The 19,828-nt window shown below is 59.1% G+C and overlaps 1 protein-coding gene across 1 annotated transcript in view; it reads left to right on the forward strand.

Moving 5' to 3' along the window:
• Positions 1 to 17,843, forward strand: part of CUX1 (cut like homeobox 1) — a 368,097-nt gene extending 350,254 nt beyond the window's left edge. The window contains exons 15-23 of the mRNA XM_024745460.1: positions 8,862 to 8,989; positions 9,730 to 9,796; positions 10,470 to 10,582; positions 13,056 to 13,172; positions 14,728 to 14,811; positions 15,400 to 15,477; positions 15,792 to 15,872; positions 16,630 to 16,694; positions 16,931 to 17,843. Coding sequence (XP_024601228.1) covers positions 8,862 to 8,989; positions 9,730 to 9,796; positions 10,470 to 10,582; positions 13,056 to 13,172; positions 14,728 to 14,811; positions 15,400 to 15,477; positions 15,792 to 15,872; positions 16,630 to 16,694; positions 16,931 to 17,000 — 803 coding nt within the window. The 3' untranslated portion in view covers positions 17,001 to 17,843. The remainder of the gene's footprint in view (positions 1 to 8,861; positions 8,990 to 9,729; positions 9,797 to 10,469; positions 10,583 to 13,055; positions 13,173 to 14,727; positions 14,812 to 15,399; positions 15,478 to 15,791; positions 15,873 to 16,629; positions 16,695 to 16,930) is intronic.
• Positions 17,844 to 19,828: the final 1,985 nt, after the last annotated feature.

Below are 19,828 nucleotides of genomic sequence, written 5' to 3' on the forward strand. Positions count from 1 at the left end.
TTTCGCGGGCGGGGCGCGGCGAAACGCCCCCGCCGGGGGGGGGGGGGGTGGAGTCCCTTATCCCCTTTCACGTGGTCAAGTGTGGAGGAAGTTTGGACCAGGGGCACAGCTTTCTGTGGCTAGAGGCACAGCCAGCAAGACACCCAGTTGCTTGCTCATCGGGTGTTGGGGTGCAGTGGGACTGATGGTGGAGGCCAAGGTGGGGCTCCCAAAGGGCCCACCGACCGCCGACTCACTCTCCGTGCCGTGACTTTCCCTCCTCTGACGTCATTTGGGGTCCTGCTTCTGTCCTTGTCTCTTTGAAAGAAAGCCCTCTGATGAAATAACGGCCCCCATCCCTCCCCCGCCGAAGGGTTTTCATTTCCCTCCAAGTAGTCTATGCATTTCTCTCTCTCTCTCTCTCTCTCTCTCTCTCTCACTCTCAAACCGTTTTCTGCCTCCTTGGAAAAACGGGCATCTCATGTCCCACTCTCTGAGACCCCCTCAGAAAATGCTGTGCCGTTTGGAGGCATGAGGATTCGTTCAAACTTCCAAAAGCATTCGCGGATAGCTTGTTATAAAATAAAAGTGGGAAAAAGCAAAAGGAAGAGCGGTGTCCCCCACGTCCCTTTCCACTGAGTAAGACCTAGCTCTTTGCAGTTGTGCAGTGAAGCACTTGCCGTGAGAGCGGGTGGCCACGCTCCTGCCCAGACTACTAACAGCACAGGACGGCCGGCCGCACGGCGGGCCTCTCCCAGATGACTCGTAATAAGCTCAGCTTCCCCCCCCGCACCCCGTGTCTCGTGGCGTCTTACATTTTAGCAGTATTTTATATTTTCTGTAATGCACTAAGTCTTAGACGTTTTTAGAGCTCATTTGTTCATACTCACAATCACAGACTTTTTTTTTTAATCCTCACAATGACCCAATTGACCAAAAAAACAAACAAACAAAAAAAACCATCATTTTTGTACAAATAGCTTTGAGAAAGGTCTCTGTTGTGTTGCTGTGAGCCATCTCTAGTAACATTTTATTTCTATTTGTTTTCGACACGGTAAGTCAAAAGTTGATCCGCCCGGCGTGGGGGTGGGGGGAGGCCCCCGTCGGCCCCTGGGCGTTGTCCCCTCTGTCGTTGGTTAGCCATACGATGTTCGTTCCCGGCACTGTACAACGGTCCCTATACGATATGGAGAAGCAATATCGCTGTATGAAACTCACACCCTGTATCGTTATTATTCACTAGCACCGTAGGTGTGATCATTGAAGTAAATATCTTTTATACAAACACAAGAACGTGTGGGTCGTTTTTATTTAAAGGGCTCTGGCCCGAGGAGGAGCAGCAAACACTTTGATTTTGGGTCCAGAGGGCACCTCGAGAATCGCCTTCCCGTGCTTCGTGGGGCGTGTGGCGTCGGGGCAGGTGTCGGCCGGAACCTGGGCCGGGGGATGGATGCGTGGGGATCTGGGGGCCGGCAGGCCCTGCTGTCCTCAGGTCTCCGTCTGGGCACACGGTAACGTGCCCCGTCACGGCCTGCATCGCTGCTTGCTGTTGTGTCGCCCTTACCGTTCGGGTACCTTTGAAGTGCTGGCCCTCCTGGCAGCCGCCTCCTTGTCTGTGAAATGGGGGCACCATCGCGAGTCTCACAGGACCAGGAATGGCGGGGCGACCGTGTAGGGTGTGGCGCCGGCGGCCTGGCCTCAGCCTGCTCTGTGGGGTCTCTGGACAAACTCAGGGCACCTGTGAATACAGGCGAATGGGTGGGAAGACGAAGGCGGGAACCGTGTCTTGTGGGCTTCCGGCATGATCGGCTCCCGAGAAAGGGCCTCTCCAGCCAGCGCTCGGGGCTGGAGGTGGGAGAGCCCTGCAGAGTTGGCTGCTATGTGGTCCACGTGCTTGTGACCGAGGAGGCTTCTCGTCTCGAGATTTACGGGATTGGAAAAGCGTTGCCATCCTTACCGATGTGTGACTGGTGCGGGGGGTGGCGGGGGTATGTTAGCCCGTTACGCCTTGATGTGTAGGTTTCAGCATGTGAAGCTCACACACGTGATACGGAACCGCGACCTAAACGAGACTCAATTTCCCCTCCATAGGAGACCCCGGAGCAGGGAGAGTCTCCCACCCGCGCTAGGGGCTCCCAGCAGCCCCTGTCTCAACCCGTCACTCGGGTGTGGAAGCGTAGAGCTGTCCCCGAATGTCTGCCCACCCACCCTCCATGGGAGAAGTTGGCATAAACCAGTAAGGCTCTCCCAGTTTGGCGCTGAGAAACTTAAACCTCACTGGGAACCTTTTCTGTTTCTAGTTTAGGTACACCCCCACTTTTTAAAGACCCTTTAACTAAATTAAAAGATATAATGTAAAAAAAAAAAAAGCACTTAGCACGCACTCCTTTTACCCAGAAGATCTCCGCAAGCGCTTTTGCCGTGAGATTTAATGAAGCAGAACTGCACTTGCACATGGTTTTGCGGGGCTGACTCTTGTTTTTGTAAACGGGCAGCTCCAGAGGCAGAAAAACAAGCAAGATTTCACGCTCTGACTGCCGTCGGGTGCTGTCCCCACGGAGGCAGAGCGTTCAGCCTCCCTGTGCACGGCCTTTCTCCTTTCTCTCTGGTTAAGTGGATCTGAGCAAAATGATGTGCCTTCTTTGATGCACTGGGGAACTGCAGGTTTATACAGGGTAAGGCGACACGATGATGTAATTGTTAAAGTGCGTGAGTCGTCCACGGCAATCCGGTCTGCTGGTGTTTCAAAGGGCTTTCAAGTGGCTGCCTTGGGGTGTGTTGCTATCTCCTCCATGGCCCTAGATGCTGGATTTGGGGGGCACGCAATTTGCAGGCCCACGTACGGGGAGCCAGGGTGAGAACCCAGAGGGCTGTGGAGAACTGTTGTGACGTTGGTGGGCACTTGGGAAAAGGCTAGCAGATTTCACCAGAGTGGCCTTGACGTGGGAGGTGGCATTTGTGATGGACAGGCAGGGAGGACACCCGAATCGAGGGGCAGCACGTGCACAGAAGAAGGGCGACACCTGTCGGGTCAGTGGAGCAGGAAGCCGCGGTGCTGGGGTAGGGCGTGCGAGGTGGGAGGCGGATGACCACGCTGTTCGTAAGAACAAAGCCAGGTCTGGAGGGATGCTTCCCTAGGTGATGCTTGTTCTCTGATGTCAGGAAAGATTCAGGTGCGGCCGAGAGAGTCTGCAGCCATACTTGGAGTGAGGGGGCCCCAGCCAGGGAGGACGTGCCCTCCACCCCCTGTAGCCCCCCAGCAAGTATGCACTCACTGATTGGGGTGCAGGGTCGCCCTGGGGCTCTGCGCTGGCAGATCTGCAGGCCCAGTGCCAGGGCACAGCCTGGAGGGATCCGGGTGAGGCCTGAGCAGTTATCAGGTGGTGGGCCCAGCAGAGGCCAGCTGGCCCTGCCAGGCTCCTGCCGCCTGTGCCCGGCCACCTCTGCCCCAACCTGGGAGACCCTGCAGCCCTGGGCATCCCTGTGCAACCTCCCACCTAGAAGAAGTGGTGCTTCCCCGCTGGGCGGAATCCACCAGCGAATCGCACACTGAGGGTTCACCGTGGACCACTGCTCTGGGCGCTGGGGTTGTAGCAGGAGAAAAACAAGGAGCTGACCTTCTAGTGCGGGGAGGAAGATGATAGACATAATAAATGAATAAGTGAATCACATGGCCACTTAGACGGTGCTAAGTGTTATGGGAGAAAAACAAGGCGAGGGGACAGGAAGAGCAAGTGGAGGGGTTAAAGTTTTAAACAGGCGGTCAGGGTAGGCCTCACTAAGAAGGTAACATGTGGACAGAGTCTTGACAGAGGTGAGGGAATGAACCATACAGATGCCCAAGGGAAGAACATTTCAGGCAGAGGGAACAGCAAGTGCAAAGGTCCTGTGGTACAAACGTGCCTGGAAACCAGTACAGCTGGAGCACAGTGACCAAGGGGAGGGGCGGGAGGCGACGAGGTCGGAGAGGCAAGGGGGAGGCGCGGCAGGTGGGGCCTGATAGGGCTCTGGCTGTTGTTACCCCGAGGGATGCGGGGGCCTGTAGGATTTGAACAGAGGGTGGTCTGATCTTACTGTTTAAAAGGCTCTCTGGCTGTTGCTTCATGACTAGATTGAAGGGGTGAGGGTGGAGGAAGGGAGGCCAGTGCGGGGGCTGTTGCCGCAATCCAGATGGGAGGTTGCGACCCAGACCAGGTGGTGGCAGTGGTGAAACTGATTGGATTCTGGATCTATCTGGAAGAGAAAGCCAAAAGCAGGACATGTGACAGATGAGATGTAAGGAGTGTTGGAGAAGGGCAAGGATGGCCGCAGGGGTTTGGTCTGAGCCATTGAAGAATGGCCTTGCTTCCGCTCCTCTCAGCCCAGAGGATGCCGCCTCTTGGGGCCATGGGACTGGGGCGAAGCAGACTGTGGGGCGGTGTGAGGGGGCGGAATCAAGCTTCAGTTCGGACCCGTTAAGTCTGAGACGTCACTTAGACAGCCAAGTGGAGGATAAGCCCAGGAAAAGGAGTAGACTGGGGATGTACATGCATTGGAGGGTCATCGGCTTATAAATGGCACCCAAGGTGGCCAGAGTGAATGATAGGAGAGAGAAAAGCGTGCAGGGGCGGCACACTGGGTGCAGCAGCGTTCAGAGCTGAGAGGGGAGAAGGGCCAGCACAGGAACCTGAGAAGGAGCGGCCAGCAGGGCAGGAGGCCCGGGACAGTGCCCTGGAAACAGGTGCTGATGGGTCAGTAAGATGAGGGCTGAGAAATGAGGACGGAGTGAGGTGTGAGGTCATCAGGGACCTTGGCGAGGACAGTCGGTGGAGTGGGCGTCCAAGTCTGACGGGGAGGGTTTACGGAAGTGGACACTCGAGACGAGGCACCTTCTTCAGGGAGTCTGGCTGGAGGGGTCAGTGGGGTCAAGAGACTGGGAGGGTGTGCATTTCACATGGGAGGATAATGTGCTCGTGTGCTTGTGGGAAGAAGCAAGGGCCGCAGGACACAGAGGAGACTTGCTGAGGATGCACAGAGCGAGGCGCTGGCATCTGCAGGCACAGGGAGGCATCTCTGGCCGCCCGTGGGGATACCCGGGCGCAGAGGTGGGGAGGGGGCGGGTGTGCTAGCGGCTCACCTCCCCTCAGATCCCTCCAGGCAGAGAGACAGTGCGCGTCTCCCGCCTGGCTCGCAGGTGGCTGATTTAATAAAGGGGTCCCCCGCGCTCGGGAAAGCCCTGGGTATGACACCACCCGATCGCGATTGGGGTACGTTTGTGCATTTGATCGCCCTGCACTCAGAAATCAGGGCTTGACCCGCAGTCGTAGTCCTGTCTTCTTAAGTCTTGACCTTGACGTCGCTTTGCTTTCTTTCTCCCCTCTGAAATTGAAATGCACCCCTAGAAAGCCCTTCCCGGATTCTCCCAGAAGGACGAGGTCCCATAAAGCTTCAGACCCACCTGACGTGGGCCACCTTTCAGAGGCGAGGGGTCTCTCTCCACCACCCCAGCCCCAAGCCCCGCGCTCATCCCTCTGTTGCCCCTCCCCCTCCAAGACGCAGCCTGTCTCTCTGCACAGGCTTTTCCCCGGGTTGCAGACACTCCATCCTGCAGCATCTCTTGAGCATGCCGCCCCCCCATCTGGCGTCCGTCCAGAGCGGGCTTGTCCCCACCTCTGCACCCCTGCTGCTCCCCCACTCCGCCATGACCCTGCCCGAACGCTCCAGCCTTTCTTGAGACCCCAGTGACCCCTCCTTACTCACTGACGGTCCCTATTCAACTTGGTGTCTTAACACGCTTCCTCCTGATCTCCCCGCTGCTTCCTGCTACCTCATCTCCGGGTCTTTTCCGGGACACTCCTGAAAAGGTCAGCATCCCCAGAAGTTCTGGCCGTTCTCACCCAGCACGCTCTGGGCATCTACGTCCGCTGATGGGCGCTCAGTCACCCCAGGACCCGGAGGTCTCCGCAGCCTGCATCTGTGGGTCCCGCTCTCCGCCATACACGTCCCCTTAGCCGTTCCACTAGCGCTTCAGACTTGCCATAGCCCAACCACCCAGCGGCTCGCCCCTTCCCCATCTGGGCGGCCACTTCCAAGCACGGGCCTACCCTCCTGGGTTCTCCGCAACAATGGGGGTCACGACTCTTTCCAGGGCCTTCTACTGCCTTGCCCCAGGGCCAGAATTCAAGCCCAGGTCGGCCAGACTCCAGCTCAGGACCCTCCCTTGACACCAAGTGGCCACCCAGAGACGTGATCCCAAATCTCGGTCTGCGCATTCCCGCCCCCAGCAGAGGAGACGGAAGGAAGTGAGGGGTGGCGGGGCCCATCCAGGGCCTTCCCGCAGCCTTGCCCCATCACCTCCACTGCCCCGCCTTTGCCCGGCTTCTTCCCGGTGCCCCACGGGCAGCTACCCCCGCACGCGCCATGAGGGCACGCCAGCCAGCCCTCAGGTTCACCCAGAGCCTCCTCTTGGGGAGCAGCCACCGCCATCACTCAGCCGTGCACCCCCGGAGGTCTCCTCAGCGGCTCACCCGCTGCCTGGGAGCGTCTGCAGCAGTGGCTGAGGCCGGCCCTCTAGACCAGCCTAACCGAGTGGCCTGGCACCCACTGGCTGGGGCAGCCTAGCACAGAGGGCTTGCTGGCAGGGCCCCCACACGTGCACAGGGTGTCACGTGTGCACGGGCAGGGACCTGGATACCCACCCACCCCCAGCACCAGACACAGGCACAGACATGCAGGGAACCCGGCCTGGATGTCCCCTCATCTCCCCTCCGCCCACGGACGGCTCCTGGAGCTTCAAGCCGCTCCTTACCCAGGGGCCTGCCGAGGAATGGTCTCACTGACATTTTAGCCAACGTTTGTGCCGTGCTTGGGTCCCCTCGGAACCACGCTGTGTGCACACCTCCCGGGACTGACCAGCAGGCCACCTCTCCACGGGCTCCCCGACCTCCACCCCGTCCCTTGTGTCCCCGGGGCCCTCATCCCTCAAGGTGGGAGGCTGCCCACCTGAGCCCTCTCTGGGCTCCACACCTGCCACTCATCCCCGGGCGGGGGGTGGTGGTCTGTCCACCCAGAGCCATTTTTGGACGTGGTCCTGTTTGTGGCTGTCCCTATGGACGCCCGGTGCCCAGAACTGAACCTGTCGCCTCCCTCAGTCCAGGTCCTTCACCTCTAATAATGATGCCCTCAGACATCCCCGGCGGTCCAGTGGTTAGGACTCCAGGCTTCCATTGCAGGGGGCGTGGGTTCGATCCCCAGTCAGGGAACCAAGATCCCACATGCTGTGTGGCACGGTGGAAAAAAAAAAAAAATTTTTTTTAATTTTTAAAAATTAACCATGATGCCCTCTCCCTACATACACCTCACCATGACGCCCGTCCACCTTCCTCCTGTGCGTGTGTGATGGTCACCAAGGCCCCACCGCCCAGGCTGGCGGGTGATGACACTTGGGGGGCCTCTCTGGGCCTCTCCCCTCTGGGCTCTGCTAAAAGCTCCTGGAGGCCACCCAGGGCCTGCAGGCCCCGGCCCTGCCAGCCACTCTCCTCCTCCATACCCCAGCCCTGCCCTCGGCTCCAGCCTCTTTCCCCAGCCCCACTGGACCCCTCACTTCGCCGACACCACCTACCCGCCAGGTACAGAAGGAGCTCAATGGTGTCTGATGGAAGAAATCCACTCAGAGCCTGAAGCAATGGAGACCCTGATGTGGGGAGGGCTTAGACATAGTCGGCGGTGCACACCCTGGGGTCTGGACGGTCCCAGGCCGGGAAGCCTCGGTTCCTCCATCTGTAAAATGGAAATCATCTGATCTGACTGACGGGACTGTCGTGAGGTGTGTAAAGGGCTGGGTGTGCAGCAGGCACCCAGGAGATGGAGCAGGTGGGGGTGAGGCTGTCCAGTGAGCAGGCCACACCGTGAGGGGTGAGTCTGCCCAGGAGGGCCCGGGGCCAGTCTCCTGGCACTGCCCACAGCCTGAGGCCTTGGGGCATTTCTGAGGCAACAGTGCCCCCTGGTGGCCACCCAGTCTACCCCAGAGCACAGCACTCCAGGCCTCAGGCCTCTGCTACCCTCTCCGCGGCTCTGAGCAGGCTTTACTGTCGCCATTTTATAAATGAGGCCCAGAAAGGGCAAGTCGCTGCCCAGCGTCACACAGCCAACCAGAAGTAGGGCCAGACCTCAAACTCGGGTCTGCCCAGCTGCCAGGCCACTGCCGTCCGCCCTGCCGACAGCAGCTGAAGGCGCCCACGGGGACTGTGCTGGGAGACTCGGCGACATCTCCCACCCTCCAGAAAGGCAGGAAAGTCCCCACACAGAATTATTTTGGATTCGCTTTGTTGTAAAGACACCTGGCACCGGGCTGGGAGAGAGGGAGGGGGCTGTGGGCCAGGTGAGTCCTGGGGGAGCTGCTCCATCCCTAACGCTGCGCTGAAGGGGCTGTGCAAGTCTGGTGTCAGTGGGAGCCCTCACTCCCCCGGCCCCTGCTCGGTCTGAGGGAGGCCGGCCTGCGCCCCTCTGCACCTCCCTTACCTTTCTCCCCACTCCTACCCCATCGCGGCCTCTCTCTGGTCACTATCCCAGGGCATCAGCCCTGGAAGAAACTTGGGGCTCATTGGGTTCAGCTTCCTTGCCCTGCTTGACAGAAGCAGTGAGGCCTGGAGAGGGAGAGGGGCTGGTCACAGCGGAGCCGGGGAGGGGGCTGCCCATTGCTCCTAAATCTTTGACATGGGCCCCTTCCCCTACTCAGAGAACTCCATGAGCAGCTCATGCCAGGAGTGCCCCACCCCTGCCGGCTGGGCTAATGCTGGTCCCTCGGGCAGGGGCACAGGCTGTGGGCTGGGAGGCACAGAGCCGGGAGAGCACCGTGGGTCCCACCAGGCTGCCTCTGACGGCCACGTCTTCCTTTGGCACAGGGCGCTGTGCAGAGCTGCAGGTCCACGTCACTGAGGTCATGGCCACAGCAGCCGAGCAGAGGGACCTGATCGCCCGCTTGGAGCAGGACCTCAGCACCATCCAGTCCATCCAGCGGCCGGACGCCGAGGTGAGCCCACCCCCCACCCTGCCCCCTCACCACCTGCCCAGGGCTCTCTCAGCCTCACTGAATACGGGCTCTCCAAGTAAGCCAGCCCATTCCTCAGGCAGCTGGTGTCCACCTGCCCCGCCCCACGCCCCACAGCGACTGTCACCTACATACAGCCTCTGGGTTTTGTCTGCTCACTTCACCACAAAGGCCCAATTCGGGATGCCCAGCCACAGGGCACAGGGCCCAAAGCCCCCTGCGTCCGGGCACTGGCTTGGACCTCTGCCCTGGGAGCTCTGGGCAGAAGCAAGGCCGGGATTATCCACCCATCTCACAGCTAGAGGACCTGAGGCCCCGAGATCAGGGAAGGCTGGAGCCCTAAGGACCCCTAGAGGTCATCAAATCACCCACCTCATTTTACAGATGAAGAAATGGGGCTCAGGGAGAGAAGCTGGGCTGGCCCAGGGCCACACAGCAGGCTGGCTGGCAGGGCCCGGTTCGCCTGGCCTCTGACGCCCGTCAGGGCCGAAAGACCCGGTGTGAACCCCACCGCTGAGCTCTGGCCTTGGGGTGAACCTGGGGCCCAGCCTTATCTTCAGTGGCCCACATGAGGCATCCTCTTAGGTCCTGCCACCGCTCTGCCCAACCCCTGCCTCCAGACCACCCCTCCTGCTCCTTGACCCCTATTTGCTTGGCCCCCTGGGAGGCTGTGCTCAATGCCCAGTGTGGAGGCGCCTCTGACCTCTTCCTCTCACCTGCAGGGCGCAGCCGAGCTTGGCCTGGAGAAGATCCCCGAGCCCATCAAGGAGGCCACTGCCCTGTTCTATGGTGAGGAGGGGCCTAGGCAGTGATGGGCAGGGCGGGAAGGGAAAAGAGGTGGTACAGCCTGGGCCCTGGGCCCTAAAGAGCGCTCTCCTCCCTCAAAGGTCAGGCCTCGACGCCAGCAATGCAGTAGAAACCCAAAAAAAAACCCAAAAACCCTGACGCCCTCGGCCCTGCCAGAGGCCATAGAAGGCTGGTGGGCATTGGCTTCCTGGGGAGGCCTCAGCCCTGAGATGCAGCCAGAGGGCTGGAGGGGAGGTGCCTCCTTGGGTGTCGAGGCCAGAACCCGGGGCTGCTGGGCCAGGACACGGTGGCGGTGGTAGGGGGTACCCAGTCCCCTCCGTGTCCCTTTGCTTTCCCCAGGAAGTGGGGGCCCAGTCTGACCGATACAAGGGTCTCAGATCCAAGTATAGAACAAGGGAAGGGTCACTGGCGCCTGGCCCTCGGACAGTGCAGGCAGGAGGGGCCCACCTCAGGGACAGCCCCCTCCCGAGGCCCCTATTCTCATGCCCCACCCCTTGCTGCTCCCCTGGCCCCTCCCCCCCTTCCCCGACCTCTCAGCATCTAGTGGCTTCCACCCCATGGCACTTGGCCTGAGCTCCCTCGGGGCTGGTGACCTGAGGGCCCACTGCTGAGCTGTGCCTCCCGCTACTCCAAGCCACTGTCCCCTCCCTCCTAGGACCCTCAGCACCAGCCAGCAGCACCCTCCCCGAGGGCCAGGTGGACTCGCTGCTCTCCATCATCTCCAGCCAGAGGGAGCGCTTCCGGACCCGGAACCAGGAGCTGGAGTCTGTGAGTCACATCCTTCTCTCCCCTACACTCCTTGGACCTGAGGACACCGTAGAGGACACACAAGCTTGGGGGAGAAAGATGTGTCACAGACCATAAACCTCAGTGGGATTAGATTTGTTCTGTGCAATCAGGGAGGGCTTCCTAGAGGAGCTGATGCCACGCTGGGCTTTGAAAGAAGATTCAGACATTCAAGGTAAAGGAGTGAGTGGAAACATGGGGCCAAGGAGCCGGAAGGGAGTGCAGGGACAAAACAGAGAGTCACCAGGCAAGGTCCCTAGTGCCAGGCTGGGGCGCCACCGAAGGGTTTAAGCAGGGGACCAACACTGCCAGGATGGATGGTAAGAAGGTCACTCAGGCAGCCAGTTCAGGACAGAAGCCTGGCCCAGGAAGACGAGTTGGGGGTGGTCACCATCGTCCAGGAAGAAACATCTCAGTCAGGTGGGAGTTAGCAGGGGCAGGTCCCAGGGAAGAGAGTCTTTGAACCCTATGAAGAGGAACGGCATACAGATGCCGGGAGCTCTGTGGGGTCTGAGAGAGCTTGCTGGCTGCCAAGCACCCAGCTGGTGGCCCTCCTGGAGGAGCCCCATAGGGAAACGGGCAGTCTAGTCTGCAAGGGTGACCGTCCGACTGCACGTGAGTCTTTCACACACAGTGCCTCCTTAGGGACTCTGCAGACCCCCCCACACCCCCTGCATCCCACAGAGCCAGCCCAGGTCCCCCGATCACTCTCCCAGTAGAAAGGGGAGTCAAGAAGGTTTCTGTCTTCTCAAAGAGTCACGGCTTGAGCGGTTGGCGGAATGTCTAGACCCTTGCTCTCCACACCCACAGCTTCCCCCACGGGGTTTCCAGGCTGCGGTTCTGGGGAGGGAGACATTCACTGAACGCCCATGGCGGGCCAGGCCCAGTGCTGGTCCGGTGACAAGGGTGGACCAGATCCAGTGGGACCCTCTGTGATGTGGGCTCTGGAGCAAGAGGCCTCAATGAAGGACCGTCAGGGCTGCTCCCCTCACCGCTGCCTGCATGGACGGTGGACAGGGAATACCCACACGCACCTGGGGGACAGGGGACAGTCACTGTGGAAGGCTAGACGGCCCTTCAAAGAAGGTCTTCAAATTAGATCAAATAGGGAGGAAAGAGTATTTATAATAGTCTACCTTTTGCTTTAAAAATCTAGACTTTTTACCATGTACTTGTATTAAGTCATGGTAAAGGACACATCACTTAAAATTTACCATGTTAGGGCTTCCCTGGTGGCACAGTGGTTAAGAGTCCGCCTGTACGCCACCAGGGAAGCCCCCACCTTAACCCTTTTTAAGTGCACAGCTCAGTGGCATTAAGTACATTCACATCGTTAGGCAACAATTACCAGCATCCATTCCCAGAACTTCTTCATCATTCCAAACTGGAACTCTGTACCGATTCAACACTCACTCCCCATTGCCGTCCACCCGTCCGCCTGTAACCACCATTCTACCCTGACTCTATGAATTTGACTATTCTAGGCATCTCATATAGGTGGAATCATAGAACATTTGTCTTTTTGTGACTAGCTTATTTCACCCAGCGTAATGTCCTCCAGGGTCATCCATGTCAGAGCGTGTGTCAGAACTTCCTTCCTTTTTCAGGCTGAATAATATTCCATTGTATTGAGGACCACATTTTGTTTGTCCTTTCATCTTTCCATGGACACTTGGGCTGCTTCCACCTTTTTCACTATTGTGAATGCTGCTGCTATGAACATGGGCAGGCAAATTATCTCAAAGCCCCTGCTTTCAGTTCTTTGGGGCGTATGCCCAGAGTGGAATTGCTGGATCATATGGTAATTTTATTTTTAATTTTTTGAGGAACTGCCACACTACCACGGACTTCTCTTGTCCTTTTGAATTTTTCGCAGTGTGAAGAAAACACCTATTTAAGCATTTTAATAAGTTGGAAAATGAGTTCACATTTCACTTGGCCCCTAGATTGGCAAACATTAAAATCACGTATTGTATGGTTCCGTTTATACTAAATGTCCAGAAGTGGCAAATCCATAGAGGCAGGAAGTAGATTAGTGGCTGCCGGGGGCTGGGGCAGGAGGGGATGGGGAGTGATTGATGACGGGTGTGGGGTTTCTTATTGGGGTGATAGAGATATTCGGGAATTAAATAGTGGGGATGGTTACATAACACTGTGAATATACCAAAAAAAAAGAAAAACAACTGAGTTGTACACATTAAAATGGTGATGTTTATGTTATATGAATTATATCTCGATAATAATTTTTAAGCTGATAATACTGTAAACAAACAACGTGAAGAAAGTGATCCAAGAACTGCGACTTCTGCCTGGTGCGGGGTCTCCCCGAAGCAGGGAGCTCTGAGCAGAGGCTGGCAGGTCAAGGACATGGCCCCAGGCCAAGCAGGGGTTCCAGGTAGACAGAGCAGGACCTGTGCCAGCACAGAGGCCTCTCCCCACACGCCTTCCACTACAGGAGAGCCGCCTGGCGCAGCACACCATCCAAGCCCTGCAGAGCGAGTTGGACAGCCTGCGCGCCGACAACATCAAGCTCTTCGAGAAGATCAAGTTCCTGCAGAGCTACCCTGGCCGGGTAAGTGCCCTCCACAAGTTCAGCCCCAGGTGTACCAGGCAAGAGAGAGAGGTGGTCCGGGCATATCCAGGCGGGAGGGTTCGGGGCAGTGACCTGCTAGGCAGCACTGGGCCTGGGGCCCTCAGAGGGCATCCGACACCCCCACCCCCCGTGCCTGCCAGCTGTCCTCCCTAGGCTGGGGAGAGCCTCCCACAGTGGAGACCTTATGGAGGTTCGTTCCTCAGAACCAGGCAGGAGGTGGTGAGGTCCAGCAAGAGGCAGGGGTTCACAGGACTCAGGCCCACAGGAGTCACGGTGACTCCTCTGTGAAATGGGGGTGACCCACTAGTTGACCCCAGGATGTGGGAATTTAACCCCAGGGATGTTGAACATACAGGACAGGCCTGGGGAATTCTTTTTTTTTTTTTTAAATTAATTAATTTATTTATTTTTGGCTGCATTGGGTCTTCGTTGCTGCGCACGGACTTTCTCTAGTTGCGGCGAGGAGGGGCTACTCTTCATTGCGGTGCGCGGGCTTCTCATTGCAGTGGCTTCTCTTGTTGCGGAGCACGGGCTCTAGGCGTGCGGGCTTCAGTAGTTGTGACTTATGGGCTCTAGAGCGTAGGCTCAGTAGTTGTGGCACGCGGGCTCAGTAGTTGTGGCTCACGGGATCTAGAGCGCGGGCTCAGTAGTTGTGGCACATGGGTTTAGTTGCTCTGTGGCATGTGGGATCTGCCCGGAGCAGGGCTCGAACCCGTGTCCCCTGCATTGGCAGGCGGATTCTTAACCACTGCGCCACCAGGGAAGTCCCTGGGACGGGGGAATTCTTATCTTTTAAACTTATATTAAAAAACAAAAGAACAGAATTTGGGCCAACATTCCAAAAACCTATCAAGAGAATGCAACAGAAAGCTACCCACTCTGTTCTGAGCCGGAGGGCCCTCCCTGGCTTCTCTCAGCCCCCGGGCCTCACAGGGGACCACCTTGTGCAAGAAAACCCCTCTGAGACTGTGGGGAGGCAGAATGGGCAGTAGAAGGATGGGGAGCGGTGACACGCTGGCTGGGGGCCTCCCTGGGACAAGACTCTCAGCCACCAGCCCCCAAACCACCGGTTGGAGCCATTCTCAGGCCACCAGAGGGCGCCCAGACTCCGTGCAAACTACACCGTGGGTGGCCTGCTGGGGGTCTGGGGCTCCCTCGTCTCCCAGGTGCTGGCCTGGGCTCCACAGCCACCCTGCACACTCCCAGCGAAGCCCCATCCAAACCCACCTCCCTGTACGGCACCCCGCCCTGTCCACCTTATACATTCCAGCCCCTCTCTGGGCCTTAGTTCCCCTACCTGCCCTGAGGCACCGCGGCCCTGACCCCAGGCGGAGACCTCTGACCCTGGGCAGTGCCCCTGGACACGTGGCACCATCCATGTCACACTGTCACCCGGGGCCTTCTCCCCGCCCCCACCGTGCTAAGGAGGAAACTGGGGTTCCCTATGATGCTGTCGGCCTGCACTCCTCAGCCCTGGCCTTCCTGTTGGGTCCCTTGACTGTGACAGGGGTGTCTCCTCCTCCTTTGTTCGCAGGGCGGCGGCAGTGACGACACAGAGCTGCGGTACTCAACCCAATACGAGGAGCGCCTGGACCCCTTCTCTTCCTTCAGCAAGCGGGTGCGTGGACCCGGCCGCCACCAGCTCACCTGACCCCAGCCTCCCTCCAGAACCACCCCCCGCCAGCCCCAGTCTCACCCTGCAGCCCCCCACACTGCACCCTGACACACCAGACCATCAGGGCAGCCCCCAGGCTCGCGATGGTACCGTGAAGGCCCGGGGTCCACCGCGGGTGGGGCCAGAGTGCCAGGAACACGTGCTGAGGGCTATGGGAGGGTGTGTGACAGCGACCGGGTTAGCCTGGGTGCACACTCTGGGGGTAGGCAGACAAGCAAAGAGCTCCCAGTGTCAGGTGACTTAACGGTGGGGGGGCGGGGAGCTTGTAACTCCCCCTCCCCCTGCCCTGAAGACCTTCCTGCTGTAGGCAGAATTGGCCACTGCAGAGGGGGCAGCAGCTCCCATCACTGGCCCTGCTCACACAGAGGTTGGGGGAGCCTAGGATGTCACCCTGAGTGGGGCTGGGCACCAGGTAGCCCCTGGCAGGCCCCTGGGATTCTGCAGGGACAGCAGGGCAGGGTCCCTCTCTGCAGTGAGCTGGAGCATTGGGGAGCCTTTGGGGTCCTCTCCTCATCCCTCCTCCTCCTTCAGGAGCGGCAGCGGAAATACCTGAGCCTAAGCCCCTGGGAAAGCAGCTGGGCCTGTGAGCCATGGTCGCTGGGCCTGCGCGTCCGGAGCCTGCGCTCCGCAGCGGGAGAGGTCACAATAGTGAGAGGGCCACCTACCGCAAAAAGAAAAAAAAAAAAAAGGAGTAGCTATGCGACCCGAAACAGGGAAAGCAGCATAACTCATGGTAGGTTCTGGAACTGTGCCGCAGGGGACGCCCTTCCCTAGAATTCCTGTGGCCCAAGTTCCCAGCCTAAACACTGGAGTGAAAGGCCAGCTGCCTGCCCTTCCCTCCCCTTGCTGCCCTGGGATGGGTGAGCCCTGCAGGGGTGGGTGAGGCCTGCCCCAGCCCTACTCACGCCTCGCTTGTTCCCCAGGGGAGGCTGGTTCTCTCCAACAAGATGGCCCGCACCATCGGCTTCTTCTACACACTCTTCCTGCACTGCTTGGTCTTCCTGGTGAGTGTCCAGGCTTGGCCAAGGATGCATTCACCACGCTCCCCCCATCTACCCCCAGGCACAGCGTCTGCTCTTGGCTACTTCTCTCCCCATCAGGGGCCTCATCCCACCCTGGGGACCACAAGCCCACCCATCAGGCTCTTTGGCTGGGGCAGCAGCCCGGCTGACTCCACCCAGGGCCCAGTCCCGGAGGGGCTTGGTAGAGGGAAGGGTCGCTGTGGGAGGCTGACAGGTGGGAAAACAGGTCTAGTTGACTCTACTGAGGGACAGCCAGGTGGGCTGCACAGAGAAGGGACATCTTCAGCTGAATCTCCTCGGGTACAGAGGGGCATTCCAGTTAGTGAACACAGCACATACAGGGGCCTAGCGATGCCTGCGCGTCCACCACGTGTGGGCAGAGGTGGGGGTAGGGCATGCCTATGGAAGGCTCCAGCCTCAGGGATCCCCACCCCCAGCGAGGGTAGTCAAGATGGCCCCTACATGGCTAGCCTGGGCTTCAACTCTGACCCCAGGGCCCAGGAGGTCCTGGCCCTGCCAGTGGTACACCCAGCAACATTAGGGATGGCAGCTGCATCCCCAGGCCTGTCTGACCATCTGTGAAACCGGTGGGCCCGAGAGCATCTCTAAGGCCCACCCATCCTGGAGCCTGGGCCACGAGAAGCTTCACGTGTCAGGAAGCCAAGCCCAGGGGCCATAGGTGGACTGCAGGAGTGGCCGTGAGCAGCCCAGGCAGCTCACCATGTCTCTCCTTGGGCAGGTGCTCTACAAGCTGGCATGGAGCGAGAGCGTGGAGCGGGACTGTGCCACCTTCTGTGCCAAGAAGTGAGGACCCACCCTCGGCCCCCAGCAGCACCGCGTTCTTATGTTCCCTGCCTTGCCCCAGCCTTCTATCACTGCCCCTATCTGGTCCACCCCACGGCCCCTGCCAAGCCCACTGTCCCCGGCCCCCACACCAGCACAAGGTGCACGCCCCTTGGAGATCTCCATGGCCCCCACCGCCCCCTACATTTCTCTCTTTTTCACACTCGGCCTCAGCAAAAGGTTTCTGTGACCCACAGGTTCGCCGATCACCTGCACAAGTTTCACGAGAATGACAACGGGGCGGCAGCCGGTGACCTGTGGCAGTGATGTCCCGGGGCTTCCCCGACACGACAGTGATGGCTGCACTCCCCACCCCTGCTTGTTCAGCTGCTTCTAATGACTTAGGCTTCCCTGGAGAATCCCCAACGTAGACTGCCCTTGCCCTCCAGCCACCAGTGCCAGAGGTCCCCAGGTCTCCTTGGACTCCCTTAGAAGATGGTCTCAGCCACATCCGGCTCCCTAAATCCAGAAGGCTCCCAAGGCCAAGCCAGATTGAGCCAAAGGGACCCCTTCAGGCCCATCTCAGGCTGGTGACCCAGCCTGGGTCTCACCCGCAGCCTGACCACTAGCCCTGGTGGCAGAGACCTCCCAGCCATGATACTGCTTTCCCACTGATTCTGGCTGTGGTTGATCCAGTTGGGATCCCCTGGGCCTCTCTGTGCCAGGCCCCGGGATCCCCTTGGGCTCCCCTAGGATCCATCACCATCCCACCAAGGCATGGAAGCCCTTCCTTGCAGGCCGGCAGGCTTTGAGTCCAGCCCCGCCACCTGCCTTTATCACGGCCCCACCCCACCCCAAGAAGAGAGGGAGCCCCAGAGGGCAGGATAGTTTCTCTTACCCGCTCCCAGCCCCTTAGACCCACTATGATTTTTGCTTTCTTCTTTAGCAAGGTATTCTTCTGGCTTTTAGGTGAGGAAGAGCACCCACGCCCCAGGCTCTTCAGACCCAAGGACTGGCCTGAGGGGCCCAAGTGCTTCTTGGCCAAGCAGAACTGGCTGTGGGCCATCCTAGCCTGGCCACCCTGGGGCCACTGGCAGATCTTCCTAATTTAGATTTGCACTTGCGTGTTCAGCTTTGCAGATTTTGAATAAACCCATTGTTGCAGCCACACCGGTGTCCTGCCCTCTGTGACTCTGAGGGTACAGGAGGCTGGTGGGCGGGTTCCCGCAGCGACACCCCCAGGAGCTATGGCTAGACCTCACGGCTGCTCTGCTGACATGGGGCACGGTCCCCCACACGTGGGAGGCCTCTCCCCCTTTTCTCATCCCCAAGAATTCCCTGAGTGGGTCCAGAGCTTTGCGGAAACCCATACTCACAGTGTCTGAGTTCTCTTTTTTTTTGGCCACACTGCGCGGCATGTGGGATCCTAGTTCCCCAACCAGGGATCAAACCCGTGCCCCCTGCAGTGGGAGCGCGGAGCTGCAACCGCGGGACCGCCAGGGAATTCCTTGTCTGAGTTCTCTTGAGCAGACAGCCCAATCAAAAAGAGAAATCCATTCCTTTTTTAAGAACTGCCTGTCAGGCTATGGTTGGATGTGTGATATCAACTCCTAGGGAACACCTGCTTCCCTTTCTGTGTACCCTGGAGCCGTGTACTCTCCCTTTCCCTCGGGCCCTGCCTGCCACGCACTGCAGAGCCCATGCCCACCAAGCCCCCTGTGCCAGGCTTGCATGGGGACACCCCTGAGTCACAGGTTCTAGGCCACTTGGCCTCCAGCCCAGCCCCACTGGTGTGGGCCCCCTCCCACCCAGACACAGGGCTTCCTCTTGGTCTGTGGTGGTTGGCGTTATCCCACTGGCCAGGTGGCCCATGAGACTGGCTCCACACCCAGCTCCCACCCTGCAGTCCACCAGGCCAGAGTCCCCCACGCTATTCCTGTCTGAGTTTTAGCCCTGAATGCTCTAGAGTTTGTGACTCCAGGGGTCCCCTTTGGGGTCCCACCCCAGCGTCCCTCATCATCTATCCCATCAGAACGTCCTCTAAGGCCACAGAGCCTCCTGCCCTTGGGGACACCAGATAGACCTCTCCTCCCTGACCCTCACTCCTGTCCCCATGACAGAGCTACTCTTGGCTAATCACTCCCCCCGGCCCTTTCCCCACCCCAGCCACTTCCACTTCTCCCACCAGTTCCTCCTTGTAGGTCAGAGTACCCCTCACTTCCTCCTCCCTGGCGATCAGCGCTCTTGTCCTGCCCGGGGCTCCACACCCCACGACCCTCCCTGGCCAATGACAGCCCACCAGTGGAGCTCAGCCCACTACTCGGAACCAGGTTAGTCCTCTGGGGGACCACGCTCTCCCATCTCCCAGGAGGGTGGGGTCCACAGCCAGACCGCGCAGTGTGGAGCCTCCCTCTCTCCCACTCTGCAGGCGGTCACGCACCCACCCCTACACTCCCACACGCCTCCCAGCCCCCTTCATAGGTCAGGTTCCCAGCCAGATGTCCAGGCCTTCTGTGCAGCTCCAAACGGTGTTTGGTCCGCACCTAAGCTTTCACTAAGTGTTTGCTAGCCAGGTCCTGGCGAGAGAGCAGCCGGTCTGTGTGGAAGGGTAGGGGCCGGGTACCAGGGCCTCAGACCAGGCCTGCCTTGCTTTAGAGCCCCTGTGGAGGGCAGCCCAGGGCTGGCAGGCCGGAGGTGAGGACTCCGGGGCAGTCTCCACCTTCACCAGCCCACCGCTCCTCTCTAGGCCCCACCCTTTCCATCCACAAGACTGGGAAAAAAACCTTCTTTGCCTGTCCTGCTTCCTGGGAAATTAGAGATGCGAAATGGCTTTGGGAAAAGTTAAAGAGCTCTCTACAGGTCAGAGGTCACAAAGGTTAGAGGTCACTATGGGTGGGGGAGGGCAACATGTGGAGGCACTCCCAGCTAGCAGGAAGACCATGGTAGATCACAGAACGGCCAGAGGTGGGGCTGCAGAGGGTTTAGCAAAGGCAGGGAGCCGCAGATCTAACTGCCTGTGGGAACTGAGGGCCTGGGGCAGGGGCAAGAATGGAGAGGAGGGGAGGAGTCCGGCACCCCCCAAGGAGCAAGCAATAGGTCTCATCTCTGAGCAGCCCTTCCACACTTCTGCTCACACTGATGCCCTTCTGCTCCTC

Source organism: Neophocaena asiaeorientalis, unplaced genomic scaffold, assembly GCF_003031525.2.
Source record: "Neophocaena asiaeorientalis asiaeorientalis breed wild unplaced genomic scaffold, Neophocaena_asiaeorientalis_V1.1 scaffold461, whole genome shotgun sequence".
Lineage (NCBI taxonomy): Eukaryota > Metazoa > Chordata > Mammalia > Artiodactyla > Phocoenidae > Neophocaena > Neophocaena asiaeorientalis.